General features: G+C 54.4%; 6 protein-coding genes across 6 annotated transcripts; 3 read left to right on the plus strand and 3 right to left on the minus strand.

Moving 5' to 3' along the window:
- Window positions 1–84: 84 nt before the first annotated feature.
- On the plus strand, window positions 85–2,761 carry SCP_0307620 (hypothetical protein; the record flags this gene model as incomplete). Its single annotated transcript, XM_027756151.1, has 2 exons — window positions 85–198; window positions 254–2,761. 2 exons carry the CDS (start codon window positions 85–87, stop codon window positions 2,759–2,761), a joined length of 2,622 nt encoding a protein of 873 aa, XP_027611952.1.
- Window positions 2,762–3,451: 690 nt separating this feature from the next.
- Window positions 3,452–5,950, minus strand: SCP_0307630 (hypothetical protein; the record flags this gene model as incomplete). Its single annotated transcript, XM_027756152.1, has 22 exons — window positions 3,452–3,520; window positions 3,571–3,699; window positions 3,756–3,897; window positions 3,977–4,001; window positions 4,067–4,121; window positions 4,181–4,208; window positions 4,267–4,316; window positions 4,367–4,376; window positions 4,504–4,604; window positions 4,656–4,698; window positions 4,756–4,771; window positions 4,832–4,843; window positions 4,920–4,944; window positions 5,079–5,113; window positions 5,162–5,187; window positions 5,260–5,285; window positions 5,362–5,379; window positions 5,440–5,449; window positions 5,507–5,605; window positions 5,670–5,683; window positions 5,750–5,828; window positions 5,889–5,950. The coding sequence occupies 22 exons, from the start codon at window positions 5,948–5,950 to the stop codon at window positions 3,452–3,454; spliced, it is 1,074 nt and encodes a 357-aa protein (XP_027611953.1).
- A 1,499-nt stretch (window positions 5,951–7,449) lies between these two features.
- Window positions 7,450–8,769, plus strand: SCP_0307640 (hypothetical protein; the record flags this gene model as incomplete). The annotated part of the gene is made up of 1 exon (XM_027756153.1): window positions 7,450–8,769. The coding sequence occupies one exon, from the start codon at window positions 7,450–7,452 to the stop codon at window positions 8,767–8,769; it is 1,320 nt and encodes a 439-aa protein (XP_027611954.1).
- Window positions 8,770–9,025: 256 nt separating this feature from the next.
- On the minus strand, window positions 9,026–11,008 carry SCP_0307650 (glycosyltransferase family 49 protein; the record flags this gene model as incomplete). The annotated part of the gene is made up of 7 exons (XM_027756154.1): window positions 9,026–9,046; window positions 9,100–9,211; window positions 9,306–9,358; window positions 9,449–9,596; window positions 9,709–9,899; window positions 9,968–10,614; window positions 10,687–11,008. The coding sequence occupies 7 exons, from the start codon at window positions 11,006–11,008 to the stop codon at window positions 9,026–9,028; spliced, it is 1,494 nt and encodes a 497-aa protein (XP_027611955.1).
- A 643-nt stretch (window positions 11,009–11,651) lies between these two features.
- On the minus strand, window positions 11,652–12,768 carry SCP_0307660 (hypothetical protein; the record flags this gene model as incomplete). Its single annotated transcript, XM_027756155.1, has 5 exons — window positions 11,652–11,821; window positions 11,878–12,183; window positions 12,267–12,366; window positions 12,425–12,554; window positions 12,617–12,768. 5 exons carry the CDS (start codon window positions 12,766–12,768, stop codon window positions 11,652–11,654), a joined length of 858 nt encoding a protein of 285 aa, XP_027611956.1.
- A 1,054-nt stretch (window positions 12,769–13,822) lies between these two features.
- SCP_0307670 (hypothetical protein) lies at window positions 13,823–15,659 on the plus strand (the record flags this gene model as incomplete). The annotated part of the gene is made up of 3 exons (XM_027756156.1): window positions 13,823–13,935; window positions 13,986–13,995; window positions 14,058–15,659. 3 exons carry the CDS (start codon window positions 13,823–13,825, stop codon window positions 15,657–15,659), a joined length of 1,725 nt encoding a protein of 574 aa, XP_027611957.1.
- Window positions 15,660–15,987: the final 328 nt, after the last annotated feature.

The following is a 15,987-nucleotide window of genomic DNA, read 5'->3' on the forward strand; positions in this document are numbered from 1 at the left end:
CCTCCTCATTCCCCCTCTCTTCCTCCGTCCACATCCTACCTGCGCTCGCAACTCACATTCATTACTACCCACTCTCCTTACAACATGCATTCCTTATTTACCCTGGCTCCCCTCCTCTCCCTCGCCCCCCACGCTCTCTCCATCCCCGTGCTCCCTCGTGCTCCCTCGCCCCAGAACACGGTCGACCCAGTCCTCTCCGTAAGCCTCTTCTCCTTAAATCTTGGCCTTAAACTTACCGAGTGTCCCTCTTTAGACCGCTAACCAGTTGGTTTGCAATATCCTCGGCGTCCAGATCACGGACCCCAGCACGTTCCTCGCAGCAATCCAAGCCGGAACCGCCCAGCCGCCCTCCTCGCTCCCGCTCTCCGTCGCTGAGGACCTCCTCCAGCAATGCATCAACGCCAACTCCGGCGTCTTCGGTGCGCTCAACCAGAACACCGTCGCCAACGCCCCCGCTAGTTCCGCCGCGGGGGCTGACACTGGCGCGGGAGGTGCGCCCGACGGGGCATCCAACCGGGGCGCACACTCAGGCGGCGCGAGCGCCGACGTCGGCTCGTACAGCGGTCCCAGCTTCTCTGGGTACTCCGGCGTTGCCAACAGCGCGGGTCAAGGTACCGGTACTAGTTCATCAGGCACTGGCAACAGCGACCCCAACGCCCCCGCAGCGTCCAACGACGGAGGCAACCCCCCCGCCGCGTCCAACGATGGAGGCAACTCGCCCGCTGCGTCCAACAACGGAGGCAACCCACCCGCGGCATCCAACGACGGAGGCAACGTTCCCGCCGCGTCTAACCAAGGAGGCAATGCCCCCGCTGCGTCTACTTTGGGCAACCCCGCAGCCGTCGGAAACAGCGCCGATCCTTCTAACGCTGGCGGCGCTACTTCCTCAGCTGGCGGCGCGCCTGCGGGCGGGAACACGAACTCTGTCGCGTCCAACGGCGGCAACAGCGGGTCTGGTCCCAACGTCAACGTCAACTCGGCGGCTGGCAGCACCAGCGGTGACCCAGCTAGCTCCAACGGGGCCTCCGCGACCGCGGGCAGCGGCGGGAACTCCAACTCCGGAACGACTGCTGGTTCATCTCCAGGCGCCAACGTCAACGTCAACTCCGCGGGGAATACGAACTCGGGCACCCCCGCCGCCGTGTCTGCGACCGCGAACGGCGACCCTTCGGCTGCTGACAACTCTGGTAGCCCCGCGTCTGTCTCTGCTACTGCGAACGGCGACCCTTCGGCTGCTGACAACTCTGGTAACCCTGCGTCTGTCTCTGCTACTGCGAATGGCGACAACACCGGTAACCCCGCTGCGGTCTCCGCGACCGCGAACGGCGACAACACCGGTAACCCTGCGGCCGTCGCCGCGACCGCGAACGGCGACAACACTGGTAGTCCCGCCGCCGTCTCTGCGACCGCAAACGGCGATCCTTCGGCGGCTGCCAACAACTCCGGCAGCCCTGCATCGGTCTCGGCGACTGCGAACGGCCAGAACGTCAACAGCAACACTGTGCCTGCAACGGTTGGCAACACTGCGAGCGGTACGGAGGGTACAGCAGGGAACGATGCTAACGGTGCTGCATCCAACGCCAACGGTGTAGCGTCCAATGCCAACGGCGTCGCGTCGTCCAACGCCAACGGTGTCGCATCCAATGCCAACGGTGTAGCGTCCAATGCCAACGGTGTCGCGTCGTCCAACGCCAACGGCGTCGCGTCCAACGCCAACGGTGTCGCATCCAACGCCAACGGGGTTGCCATTAACGCCAATGGGGCTGCGTCGTCCAACGCTAACGGTGTCGCATCCAACGCTAATGGTGTTGCCTCCAACGCAAACGGGGCCGCCATTAACGCCAACGGAGTTGCGTCGTCCAACCCCAACGACGTCGCGTCCAATGCTAACGGTGTCGCCTCGTCCAATGCTGACGGTGTTGCATCGAACGCCAACGGTGCTGCATCCAACGTCAATGGGGTCGCCTCGTCCAACGCTGCCGGTGTTGCGTCCAATGCTAACGGTGTCGCGTCCAATGCTAACGGTGTCGCGTCCAATGCTAACGGTGTCGCATCCAACGCAAACGGGGTCGCATCTAACGCCAATGGGGTCGCCTCGTCCAACGCCAACGGTGTCGCATCCAATGCCAACGGCGTCGCGTCCAATGCCAACGGCGTCGCGTCCAACGCCAACGGGGTCGCCATTAATGCCAATGGGGCTGCGTCGTCCAACCCCAACAACGTCGCGTCCAATGCTAACGGTGTCGCCTCATCCAATGCTGACGGTGTTGCGTCCAACGCTAACGGTGCCGCATCCAACGTCAACGGGGTCGCCTCGTCCAACACCGACGATGTTGCATCCAACGCAAACGGGGTCGCATCTAACGCCAATGGGGTCGCCTCGTCCAACGCCAACGGCGTCGAGTCCAATGCCAACGGTGTCGCATCCAACGCCAACTCCGTAGCGGGCAACACCGTCAGCCACCCTAGCACCTCGACCCACGCGACCGCAGACTCGAGCAACCCTGCCGCAGATGCCACCGCGAACGGGAGTGCCACGAGCGACGCGAACGCGAACTCGCCGTCGACCAACCCGTACGTCACAGAGCGCCCGACACTCTGCTTCGGGCCGTTATGCTCGACGGAGCACTTTGGCGAAAATCCCCAGGATACGGGCGCCCATACGAGCATCCCTGGCGTGACGCAGGCGACGGATTCAGCGGACGCGACGTGCGGAGGGGGCGCTATCAACTTGTGTCTGGATCTGGGTTCGGATTCTTAGTGGGTTTCTTGGCTGTTCAGACCGCAATGTTGCACGATTCTACATGTTCCGTCTTGAACGAATTAACTCTATCCTTGCACGATTTTCTTTACTTTGCTCGAGAGTCGAGTGATCTGCTCATTTATGAGGGTCTGCCTGTGGGTTACTCGGAGTGCGTAAGTAAATGCAGACCAACAGAAAGTGCAAGACAGATGGATGTATGTACATGCACATCGTAAGCACTCCAGATTTCGATCGTGGAGATGAGTCGGGACAAGATTGGCGGCGGGTGCCTAGCCTAAAGGTTGATGTCACCAACATGTCCTACCGTGTCCTCCGTAGCGGACACACTCTTGCGGGTCCTTTATTTAAATTTCCTTCCCCAGCGTACGTGCAATCTTTAATTCCTCGTAAATAATAAATATGGAATTATAGCCCAGCGGGTTTGCTTCTGCACCACTTACTCCGCAAAGCGGTTCGCTGAGCTAATCATCTCCACCGTGCGTACCTCGGCGTGCGTCCGACATTCGTACACGTCCCGATACGTAAAACCGTCAACCCGGGGAATATACGAGGAAGATGCATAATAAGTTAGGTTAATAAAGCACAGTCGCAGCGTTGCGAATACCGATACAGATAGAAGACGGTGCATCGGGGCGGACGGTCAGTGCAGCGAGCAGTAAGTACGAGAACACGTCGAGCTGTGTGAGCTCACGGTCCTAAGATCCTGGTGTTATCATTTTCGGCAGCGCTCGCAAGAGCGTTTTCGAGACCTTCCGGCTACAAATGCAAAATATGAGCTCAATTTCTCTGCGATACCATGTGAGTACCTTCGCATCCGCCCCGCGGTCGTCCTCTACAACCAAGACCACGTCCGGATCCTCATCAGCACCAAGGTCCTGCACCCGATCCGTAGTGATCATCGTAACAATCTGCACGCCACTCGGCGATGGCTGCACCTGCATCAGCGAGTCACCTTCAGTATCACCAGCAAGCGATCAGAACGACGCCCTACCAAGCCATCCGTCCCCTTCACCGTCCCCTTCACGCTCCAGTTCCTGAAGCTAAACATCGGTAACGAGGCGCACCAGCCCGACAAATCCATCGTGTCGGTGTCGTCGACGCCGCGCCCGCGGATCACTTTCCTGTAGTTGAGGCTGCGACGCGGATCCCGCAACATTGGCATTCGGGAGCATGTGAGCGGGTTTGGATCCGGACAGCTCGGACAGGACCTACTTTGCGAGGAGGGCGTTGATATACACTGTGTCCATGGGGACGATGGTTAGATGAAGAAGAATTAGAGGGAACAGCCAGGGCGGTACGCACGTTTGCTGAGGATGATGTACACCCCGAGATAGATCAGGTCTGGCCGCACGATAAACTGCTCCGTTGTAAGCTCAGCGATGTCACCTACTGTAAGCAGCAGATCGGAGTGCCTACAAGTATGATGATCGCAACAGAGACGATGCTAGATGGGTACATCAGTGTCTGGTCACCAGGGAAGCCGAGACAAGGATTTCACTCACCTGGTCAGTAAACCGTTGCTGACCGACCAGTACGTGAACTTGTCCAGGAACTAGATCACATGGTCAACATCTACCCAAGAGTATCCTCATTCGTGCTTACACCATCCGTTCTGCAACCAGCAATTCGCCACGGTGTGAGTGAGTAGAAATGCAATGGCAAGCACGAACCTTCTACGTGCACGACCCAACTCCACCGTCAATTCAACTAGCATGTCTGAAGAGGGACATACGACTCACGTGTTGAAACCTGTCCGGTGGCTCCTGAGATAGTACACCAGGGAGCCGGCAATGGAACAGTCTATGAGTGTGCTGAGGCCCAATGCCAATCCAATTTGTGGCTGATCACATTCAAGTTATGAGATCATGGTACCGAAGTGGCAGAGACTCACAGCGAGATCCTTATAGGCGGCGTCGAAGGATGGGCGCAAGAAGCTGGGAAAGGCACAACACATATAAGTTAGTTAGTCACCTTAGCCACAAATGACGTACAACGACACCGCGACAACTGTAAGCCGAATTGGATTGTTAGCCGGAAGAGACTAAATTTCTAGATCAATACACTCACTCATACCAAGGACTGTGATATGTAAACAAAACGACAAGGTGGGTGACTAAAAAAGTCCAGGAACAACAAATAACGATAAATAACGCACCCAGCCTTGAAATTGCTACTAGAACCTGAGGCATGCGTTAGAGCACTGACTCCACTCGCGCGATACATCAGGGTGGTGAAGGGGGAGGGGATGTAGTAACATTTATGGTAATAGAAAGGCAATGTATGGAGAATGAAAAGGCGACTGAGACGGACATACAATCAGTATCATCAAGATCCAATTGCGGTTTCCCACTGTATCCGTTGTCAGATGTGCTACGGAAGTGTTGAGGGATTATTCACATAGGAACATCCGGCGAGCATAGAAACTGCGACACACAGTGAATGTAAGACTCAATAAAGGGTACCCAGGCCAACTCAGGCAGAAAAAAAAAACCAACCATTGTACAATAACAGATATGAAAACCTGAGAAGAGACGAAGGAATATTGTTCAGACTTTAGCGAACCAATAAATGCATTTTTCCCGCTCAAAACGACTTACGGTCATAACGACAGAGATCTAACCCACAAAAAAATCAATATATGCGCAATGAGAAAACATCACACAGAAACAACTCACGCTGAAGCTCCTGTGTGTCCCAACTCATTCAGCAAGAACAGCACACCCGCTGGAACTAAGCGCTCACCATGGTGCCACACCCAGTGCAGGCGAGTTATTGTAGTTGAGGATCAAGAAGTGGTACATCATATGCCAGCAAAACGCAACGTGGAGGGTGTCAAGGCCACTTTCGGGGCACATGTCAGCATGCGCTCCCGCAGTTATTGCATTAGGCGAGACCTGCCACTCACAGGAGTAGGTACACCTGACCGCAGGTTGAGACGAGCATGAATTTGCACTGAGAAGAACAGATGAATGGAAGGTCACTTACTGTAGCTCGGATAAGCCAGTGGTCATTTGGGAAATTTCTAATGTATTGGAACGTCTGTACGGTGGTGATCCCGAACCCGCTAGCAAGCAAGAGATCGGGGTGAGAGTCTAGGCACAAAGATAATCCGGAAACTTATTACACCGAACCGAAAAGCACACCCAAGAGGAGTGCCCCCATCGTCGAGTTGATCCCGTTCGACATCGTGCCTCAGTCTAGCTTACGTGGCGTCGGTAGAGGCAACAAAGTGTGAATATCTACACCTGGCGCTCCGATATGGGGGCAAAATCGTCGAGGATAGTGTTATGCGATCTTGTGGGGCTCTCTGATACAGCAACATGAGCAAAGCTGGAGTTCAGGATAAGTAGCAAAAACCCACATGCGGAGATTGACACTTCCATGATGGGGCCATCAGTTAAAAAACAAAAGCGCCACTGATCGACGTCCTGGCAGTGTCAGGCGTTATGTAAAGGACAGTACTGAGGTTCCGGCCGATGCAGGACACGCAGAGACCACGCAATATGATGTCACGACGAGACGCGGACGACATAGAAGATTGGTGGCAGGAAGCCGGGAAAACGGATGAGAATAACTGTCGTAGGAGTCTGATATGGCTGCCATGGAGTCAATGATCATGCTTCAGGTAGAGAAAGAAGATCGAGACATGAGGTCAGAACCTTGAGGCAATGAAGTCACTGTTGGCGTCAACCACACAACATGACGTCGGGGGAGAATAACTGCAGTGGGTAAAACCAACTAGCCGCGCATACCAAATGAACGAAGTAGACGGAGAACAGAACTAGAAACCAGAACAATAATCTGTCAGCCAGTGGCAAAGAATCCACGCGAGCGCCAGTGCAGTGTCCACCCTCGAGTCCCAAGTAAAAGTTCACCATAGTCATGAAGTACACTGCACATCGGCCGCCAGTGACCGTCGCTAGCACAGTACGCTTGGCCATCCGTCGTTCACTGGCAGCCAGCGCTTCAGCCGCCGGTTGGTGTTGGAGATCGCAGTGCCCCTGCATCGTGAAATCTATCAGAGTCAAAGAAGCAGGTTTATATTTGAACGTAGCCTCGAGCTCCAGGCCTGAGCGCTGGGCAAATATTAACGTACCGAGCAGATGGGCACTGCAAGCGTCAAGGATGTGGCCCAGGACCTCCGACGTGGACGGCCGGTCTCAAGCATCATGTACTTGGGGAGGACACAATTGACTTGTTACTAACATTGCTCGGTGACGTTCGCGATGTCTGGCGTCTTCACGGCTGTGGACATTGTTTTGCAACTCTTTTTGCATTGGTTGCTGTACGACGAGTAAACTGCTGTATATACATTAATATCAGTGCATTTGCGCATACGAGCTGGTATTTGTCTAGATGAGTGCTGGCGATAGCAAATTTAGGAAGTCACCGTATCGTCGATCCGCGCGGGGCAACGGCAGAGATGTCAGCCTTTGGTCTCGAACAACCACAGGCGAGACCATACGTTGCTTTGGCTTGCGGCGTACATCGCGCTGCTACTGCACAGGTGGGCATTGTTCCCCTCAGGGCTGTAGCCATGCTCATACCAAAAACGCGTATCTCGTGTCGTGTGCTCTGCAGTACGCGCGTACGATTGCGGTTATCCGATCACAAAATGATTCTTTGTGCGCCATAAAACCATGCAGACAGTCCTCTGTGTCTGTTCATCATACCAGTGAGTTCCAATGTCTTTCTACCTCTGCATCGACTGCGGCGGGTCCAAAACCGTGGCTGTCATCGCTGACACCAACGGCAACATCGTCGCTCGTGTCCGCGGTGGTCCATCCAACTTTGCCTATCTCGGCCTACAACCCTTCATCGCCGTCGTCCGCACCACCGTCGAGGATGCCCTCGCATCCCTCAAGGCAACACACACCGATCTCCCCGAGTCCAGTTTGAAGCTTCCGCCCCCGACTCCGCTCTTCGCCGCAGCCTGGCTAGGCGTCTCAGGCGTCGACTCCCCCTCCGCGATCGCGACCCTCACCCCACCCCTCACATCCCTCCTCGGCGTGCGCCCCCGCGTCGCCAACGACACCTCCCTTCTCGCTGCACCGCTCAAACTCTACAGCGACGTCAGCAGCGCTGTTGGCTGCGTCGGCGGCACCGGCGGCATCGTCGTCAGCTTCCGCGAAACGGACGCGGGCGAGAACAACGGGGACGGCGTCAACCTCGATGAGCTCGGCCGCGTCGGTGGCTGGGGCTGGATCCTCGGTGACGAGGGCGGCGGCTTCCACGTCGGGCGCGAGGCCATCCGCCAGCTCCTCGCCGAAGCTGATCGCGCCTCCGTGCAAGCCCCGCTCGGTGCGCCAGCTCCCCCCACGCCTGTTGCAGCACAAGGGACGGAACCTCGCGGGCTCAAGGCCCGCATCCTCGCGCGCTTCGGCGTCAAAGACATCTTCGAGGTCCTCACCATCGTCCACCTCCCCGACCCCCTCCCGGTCCCGGAGCCGCCCACACCCCCGCTCTCCAGCACGACCCTCGCGTCTGTCGTCCCAGAGGAGGCGCACGCCGCGCACGAAGCAAATACGAGTAACAACCCACCCGCGACGTCTTTCCCACGCGAGAAGCGCCTCTCCGCGCTCGCGCCGCTCGTCTTCGCCGCGGCGTTCGAGGACCAGGACCCGCTCGCGCTCCGCGTACTCCGCATCGCGAGCGGCGCGCTCGCCGACCAAATTTGCGTGCTGCTGCGTCCAGAAGATGCGAACGCGGTGGCGCAGCCAGTGCACGGAGGCGAGGCTGGGTGGATGAGCACTGGATGGATGGGCACGGGCGCGGCCGTCGCAGCCGACCCGGGTCCCGCGCCGGGCCCGCGCACCGTCCGCGCCTCGGAGAGCATCCTCTGTCTCGGCGGCTCGCTCGTCGGTCTCGCGAACTACCGCCAGCTCCTTCTGGATGAGCTCAAACGGCGGGGGTACGTGTTCCGCAGGGTGCAGGTCGTGGAGGACGCCGCTGCGGTGGGCGCGCAAGCGCTTGCGCAAGGTGCGCGCGGGTTTAGGCGGGATTGATTGGATTGAAGGGATTCGGGGCAGTATCTAGCATCGATGTGTATTGTGCACAGCAGCCATTTACCCGGCTATATACCCGCAGGCTTGCGCTCTCTCATTCGTCAATTGATTATTGAGATTACTAGGAAAAACATGCAGGGGAATACACATCGCTCTATCTACAAGCTCGATTGAAACATGGAGGCGCGTCACATACTTCAAGCTTCAAGGTCAAAGTTCCAGGGCCAAGACATGCAGGAACAACAACAGAAAGTGATCAGTTAGCAACGTCGAGGAGCTGCAAATGCCTCGTGAGTCCAGATCTGGAGTACAAAAGATGGGATGGCTCACCTGAGCTGCAAAGCGCGCGACGTTCCCGTTCTTGATCTTCTTGCACTCCTCCTGGACATTGAACCCACGCGGGGTGTGCAAGGTCCCTTCGAGGGCGTACCGATGCAGGTAACTGGTCACCCATGTGAGTGGGCACGTTTGGACGGTATGCGGAATGCGGAATGCGGAGCACAGTAATGAACGGGTTTACAGAGGAGACAACATACCGGAGACACATCTCCTCTTTGAAGTCCGCGTAGAGCTTGCGGTTGTACTTCCTCTATCAAGAAAGCAGTAGAATTGATGCAAGGTAGGTTCAATGAGAGAGGGGACGGGGAAGACCGAGGGGAGAGGAAAATGTGGCACTCACCTCTTCTCTCCTTGCTTGCTCTTCGTACGTGTGACTCTGGTGCATGACGAAGTGATCGGCCAGGACATAGAAAGAGACGCCGCTGAGGTACATCTCGAAGAGACAGGCGGCCTTGTTCGCGCCATACCCTGTGAAACGCTCATCACACCTATATACCCACGCGTTAGCGCAATTCAGACACATGCGCGCGGGCAGTATAGTAAGCACGTCAAGGATAGGTGGAACCGATATAAATGAGAAAGATTGGAGATTCCACTCACCAAGTAGCGCGTCTACTGACGATGACGTACGGTTCATATGCGCTCTGATAGGTTGTGACTCTGTAAACAGTGCCCGAGCGCGGCGGGAGCGCGTCGTACTGCGCATAGTCTGTACTGTTGTGCCCAGCAGCCCAAGCCGCGTGGAAGGGCTCGACGAGAGGTGGAGCGGCACGAGTGAGCAGCAACAGAGTCTATACGCGTAGGCTCATGGACGTGAGGCCAAGCAATAGTTTAAATGTAGGCATCATCAAAAACACACCTCCTTGTCAGTAGGGAAGCTGCGCTGGTCCATACCGTCCTCCTGCCTCACATATTCAAACGCAGGCACCACAAGCGCAGCCCTTCCTTCTCTGAGCTTCTGAACGAGTTCTACATTGCCTATGTCCATAGTCGAGGTGTTCAAGGCCGCATTCCCAGTAGTCGCTTCTTGACCTTCATCCACTTTGAAACCGAGAGATGTCTTGACACCCATCCTCAAGCCAGCCTCGAGCTGCGCATCCAATTCAGACTGCAGCGCAGAGTCCGACGGGTGAACTCGGCAGAGCGCGTCACGCAGGGCACTGCGCCAATCCGTACATACGGCGAAGTCGACGTCGAGCATCATCACGAACTCCGTGCGAGCGAACAACCTTGCCGCGTTGCGCCACAGGTTGAACTGTCTTCCTCCGGCGCTAACACCTTCTCCGTCGTCTTCGTCGGCATCTCTGTTTTTACCACGTGAGGTGGAGGCGGGGGCAGCGAAAGGTGAGAGGGCAAGGTGGACGTCAACATATGTCGCGAAGTGCGGCGAGGACGTGTACAGTGCATGCAAGCTCTGGAGTGCCTTCACGGAAGGATGGGTAGCCGGCAGAGAGGAGAGCGAGGCCTGAGAGGGGAACGGAATGTGGATGGTGACAGAGATTGGGCCTGCATATGCGCCCAGGTGTCATAGCAAGTGGTTCGTATACAGGAATTTGACCCTGACATTTTAATACACACCTTGGTATCGTTCCACGAGCTGTCGGAAGACTTTGAATCTGTTGCTTGTTACGAGCGTGGTGATTGTCACGTCTTCTTCCTCGATCTTCCCCGTTGCTCTGTAGTAGAAGGGAATGATGCGCGTCGGGTGCATGGCTCCCGCGAAAGCCTTCGCTAGGAACGTATCCTCAAGCATCGGGGTGGACGCAGCGTGATCCATACCAAGACGCTGCACAAGCTCAGACGAAGACCAGTACATCGGAGAAGTTACGAGTCCCAGAGGCCAAGAATCACTATGAGCTGGTAGCGGAGGGATGCCTTCCAGATCTGGTTTGTCAATCATTGCGTATCTATGAGCGGATCGAGGACCAGAGGGAGCGTTTGAGCCGACCAGGCCGAAAGTGTACAATGAGAGAGGCGACAATAACGTGGCAAAGGGGTAAAAGAGTATTTTGTGTGTCACTAATACCACGGCGCACATAGTGTAAGCCAGAAGGAATAGCTGGAACAAGCGAGAGACATGGGCAAATATCGTCATGTCCGGCAGTCCGAGCGTTAGGTTTATACAATTCTTTTGGCCCAAGATAGAACTAGGTCTGTCGGTCGTAGGGTAACAATAGAAGCGGGATAGCACTTGGCGAGAGCACAGTGATGTTTGCGGTTGGCCGGGAAGAAGGGCATGGGGAGGGGAAGAAAAGGGGACAGGGGGGAAAGAGAATTGTGCAACCTCCACTTCTTCCGACAGCAGTCTTCATGGGATACGGCTCCCATTGCAGAACACCTACCGCCTACCGCGATGCCATGGGATCTGCAATGAGCACGAGATCTCTCCGTCGCACAAGGCAGCAGGCTTTCAGCGACCGGGTTCCTACAGCCAAGGTCGGTCATGCTCAAGATACAATACATATATCTATACCTATATGTACTGTACTTAGCATACAAGCAAGCTGTGCACAGAAAAATCAGGGAGAAAGAGAATTATACATTCATCGTCCTAATATTCGGGCAAGGAGGCGCCGCCATTCATCATTGGTAGTCAGCTTGCTATGAAAATGACATCCAACAAGGCGACCGGCAGTGTCAAACACAGGGCTTCCCGCCTCTCCAATGAGCTGTGCATTGTCTATACCTTCCATGGGAAGAGGCACAGCAGCATCTGGAAGGTGAGAATCATGTCAGCGGTATGGAACATGGGTGAGCTAGTGAGTTTACCGGTGATAGCAATGTAGGGCCTATTGCCCCTCACGCGCGCACGTTCACGCGGGAAGAGGACATGCATGAAATTCGTCGGGAGGCGCTTCATGGTGCATGGATCAAAGATTTGGACATTCAGTATGCCATGCTTTCGCGCAATGCGCCCAAGGGAGAGACAATTGAACAGGTCAATATCCTCAAATGTCTCCTCAAAAAGCGCAATATCCGAGGTGGGCGAGGGATACCATCGAATATGCACTTGGACGTTCAGCCGAGTGAGCGACTCACTATAGAGTATTGGCTCTGTCTGGCAGCGGCTGAATTCTGGTATCAGAGTCTGTGAGCACTTTCTTTGACAAGAAGTATGTCTAGCAATGCCAGCGAGAGTATAGGTTGTAAATACACACCAACTATAGTAAGTTGCTTGAACCACATTGCTCTTCGTATAAGATCTGCCGGTTCTCGGAGTGCAGTCTGTACGAGCAGGCGGCCTAAGAGCTCCTTCCGCTGAAAACATTCATGAGCAACTCCAAAATTCACAGAAATCGTATGAGATAAGACTAACCACGACTTCCTTGACTCCCAATGTCTTTGCAAGTTTTTCGTAGTCCAGATAGCCATCCTCGTCGAGAGGGAAATGAAGTTCCGTATATTCCTCACTGTACGGAGAATCAAAGAAATGAATACGAATTAATCTGATGCATAATAGGAGTTTAGTGATGCACAAGACACTAGCATTCATTTTCAGTAAGCGTACTTGTGTGCAGGAGAGGCCCACTCTGCATCAGAATTCCGACGAGTGCGAGGTAGGCAGGTACAGGTGGGACAATGATGATGGGCACGAGTTGCAGTGTAACCAGGAGGCCTGGAGCAAGCCTCCATGTACGTTGGCGGGGGTTCCAGGGGCATTTTGAAAGCACCAGTGATTGTCCTTGAATTATGAGATGCGTTAGAGTACTAGATAGTTCTACATTTGAGTGTTAAGTGAAAGGGAGAGATGTTTTATAATCGCTTGTTCCGCACCTGTAAGGCCTCCCCGTACCGAAATCGGAACGGAGGCACCCACCTTGCTGACTAAGGCCCCGATCGGATGCGCTGGTTTTGCCCAGGTTGACGGCCTTGAGGAAATCCAGAGACCAGTTTAGAATATTTCCGCAGGTCAACAAGACTTGTGGAGATCGGCAGCGCATATAGTGTATGCCAGAAGGAATAGCTGGAACACGCGAGAGACATGGGCAAATATCGTCATGTCCGGCAATCTAAGCGTTCAGGTTTATGCATTTCTTTTAGCCCAAGATAAGTACTAGGCAGTCTTGAAATGCCCCTGTCGTAAGGTAACAAGAGAAGCGGTATAGCACTTGGCGAAGTTCAAAAGTTCCAGGAGATATGCTGTCAGAGGCAGAGGTAACAGCTCAGTGCCAGTGCGATATAAGACAATCGGCTCTTCCGGTAGACCTGCAACAAATCGGAGTCATTCTTGAGTTAAGTCCACCAGGGATATAAAGAGTACGATTTCTGACGTGAACCAACTTCAACCAAGTGGGTGAAGGAACAATGTTCAAGTTAGTCTTGAACGCTTTTAAGTACAACTGGCGGGTGGATTGCTTACTGACAATCTGCTATTCACTGACAACTCCAGGAGCTAAGTGAGCAACAATTGATGTTTTGTCAGGCAATTCTCCAAGGCAGCTGGCTGAAGTTCAAGGACGATTCTGAGTCAATTGGAGTTCTGCCGCATTGAACGCGACGCGTCACACAAACGTCACACAAGATCGCGGCAGCGTGATTCCGACTGAGCCCGTCTTGTCTGACCCAGAACATCCACCGCTTCTCAAATGTTTCGAATTCCCATGTCGACAATTCCCACCAGCCTGGAGTTCCTCCTTGGTCACCACCATCAAAGGTTAGCAACGAGCAGTGATAAGCTACTCACGTACTGATCAGCATCTGACAGCAGTTGGCGATGATGGACTTGAGAGCGCTAGGCAGTGTCGACGGTATGCTGGAAAGCATAAGTGTCGTGCAGTTGGCGGAAGCCTTGCTTGATAAATTACAGAAACAAGCGGCATCATTGAGGTGCGCGACATCGTCGCCAATTCATTTAATTGCTGACTTTCTCTCCAAAGCATGGACCTGGTTAGTGGCTGAGTCTGGTGCAGACCTTGGACATCCTTGGATGCTGACCGCGTACTTTTCAGATCGTGGAGCTGACAAAGATTGTCACGCACTCTCTTACAGTGATTCGCGGAGCTCATAATTCTCTCGCTTCCGTTAACAAGCTGCCTCTCGATGTCTTCAGCATCATCCTGCAGCTCGTTTCAAATCCATTGTACTCGCTAGCCGACTACAGAACTTGGGATGTCTACGAGCTCCCTCCCTGGCTATCTCCATACGTGGAACCATATTCCATCATCGACCTGACACACGTGTGCCGTCACTGGCGTAATGTCGCGTTGGACCTTCCTTCACTATGGGCTAACGTTGCCGATTCTTCATGCGACAAGCCAGTTCTTCGCACCCTAATAGATCGTTCACGAATGGCACTTTTAAATGTCTTCATGGAAAATTACCCTCTTCCATTTGTCACTAGACTTATGACTTCTGATGGGCACCGTGTGCGGAGCGTTTGGTGGGAAGGACACTGCAATGAGCATGCCCTGCAATTGTTCAATTTTCCTGCTCCCGCTATAGAGTCGCTCGTACTCATGGAGTTCGGGAAGCTCAAGGACACGCCTATTGTTCCTGTCTTATTATTCCACGGGAATGCACCTCGAATACGGCAATTGTTCCTACAGCGCCTCTCATGGCTACCCAGCAATGAATTCTCATCCCTCACTCAACTCCACCTCGCCTCGTACAGTGGCCCAGGTCTTTCTTCCGCGGTATTAACTCTACTCGGTCGAACTCCCAACTTGAGGGATCTCATCCTATCCCACCTTCGCGACTTATCGGTGCAACCCGAATCCCGAGTAATACCCTTGATGCATTTACGCACATTCTTATATCGGGAAAACTCAGTGGGTGTCGCTCCAATATTTCAACACCTCACTCTCGGGGTCGAGACGGCGTTGAAGATCTACTACCTACAGCCATCGGAAGTTGCTGTTCCTTGCGGACTTTCACCCTTGCCTGTGGCGCAGAGCATCACCAAAATTGCTATCCTCCAGTGGACGAACAGCCAGTGGATGGACATGTCGTCCGTACTGGCAGTGGGCCCGCAGTCCGGTGTAGACATAGGCATGTTCGAACCACAGTCACAACAGATGGTTGACGCCATGTTCGAGCTGGTCCGCGATGAGCTGCCCTGCGTTCAAGTTCGAGAACTTTGGATCATGGAGATCCGATGTGCGTTGTCGAGCCGGCATGCCGATCTCGCAACGATGCTGCGATGCATGCCCAACTTGGAGAAGATGGTGGTTCTGGAGGAGAACCTCACCCAGATAGTCCATGCTCTCCTATGGTCTAACCAACTACCCGACCCATCTTCTCCGCGCAAGCCCATGACGCTGCACATCATCATTCATCGTGTTGACGATGACCTGGAAACGTTCATGTTCCATATACCGCAACTCATAGGGCTTGGTATCACCCATCTCACCATTGGCTTGCTTCGGGGCCGCACCTGCCTTCGGCTCAAGCATCGGCCAGGCTTATTTGAAGAGTTTGGATTTCAGTCGGTGGTGTATGTGCACCATCAGGAGTTACCAATCATGGACATGCCGACAGCGTGCACGACCAGTCAACATCTCCACTGGCTGTCGTGGGAGAAGATTTGGAGAGACCTGGACTCGGAATTATAATTCGCAACTGCCGCCAGGTATTCTACTGTCAGGTATACCCATTGTATGGCAATGTAACTATACCCTCTTGATTAATGTGTGAAATTGTTTGCTGAGGCGTGGCATGGCAGTTGCATGGCAGTGTCATTCGGTCAGATTCGTCTTTAGCGTACAGTAAGTGCCTTGGAAAGTACCAGAATCTTCGCTTGTTTGTCGTTAGGATCGAAGGACGACGACTTTGACCCCCGGCGATACCACCAGAGTTGGTTCCCTTGCTTGGTCTGTAATGGGCGAAAATACTATAGACGCGCAGTATCAAACAATGAAGTATAATACGTTCAGCACGGTC

Source organism: Sparassis crispa, assembly GCF_003851025.1.
Source record: "Sparassis crispa DNA, contig_000002F, whole genome shotgun sequence".
Taxonomy (NCBI): Eukaryota; Fungi; Basidiomycota; class Agaricomycetes; order Polyporales; family Sparassidaceae; genus Sparassis; species Sparassis crispa.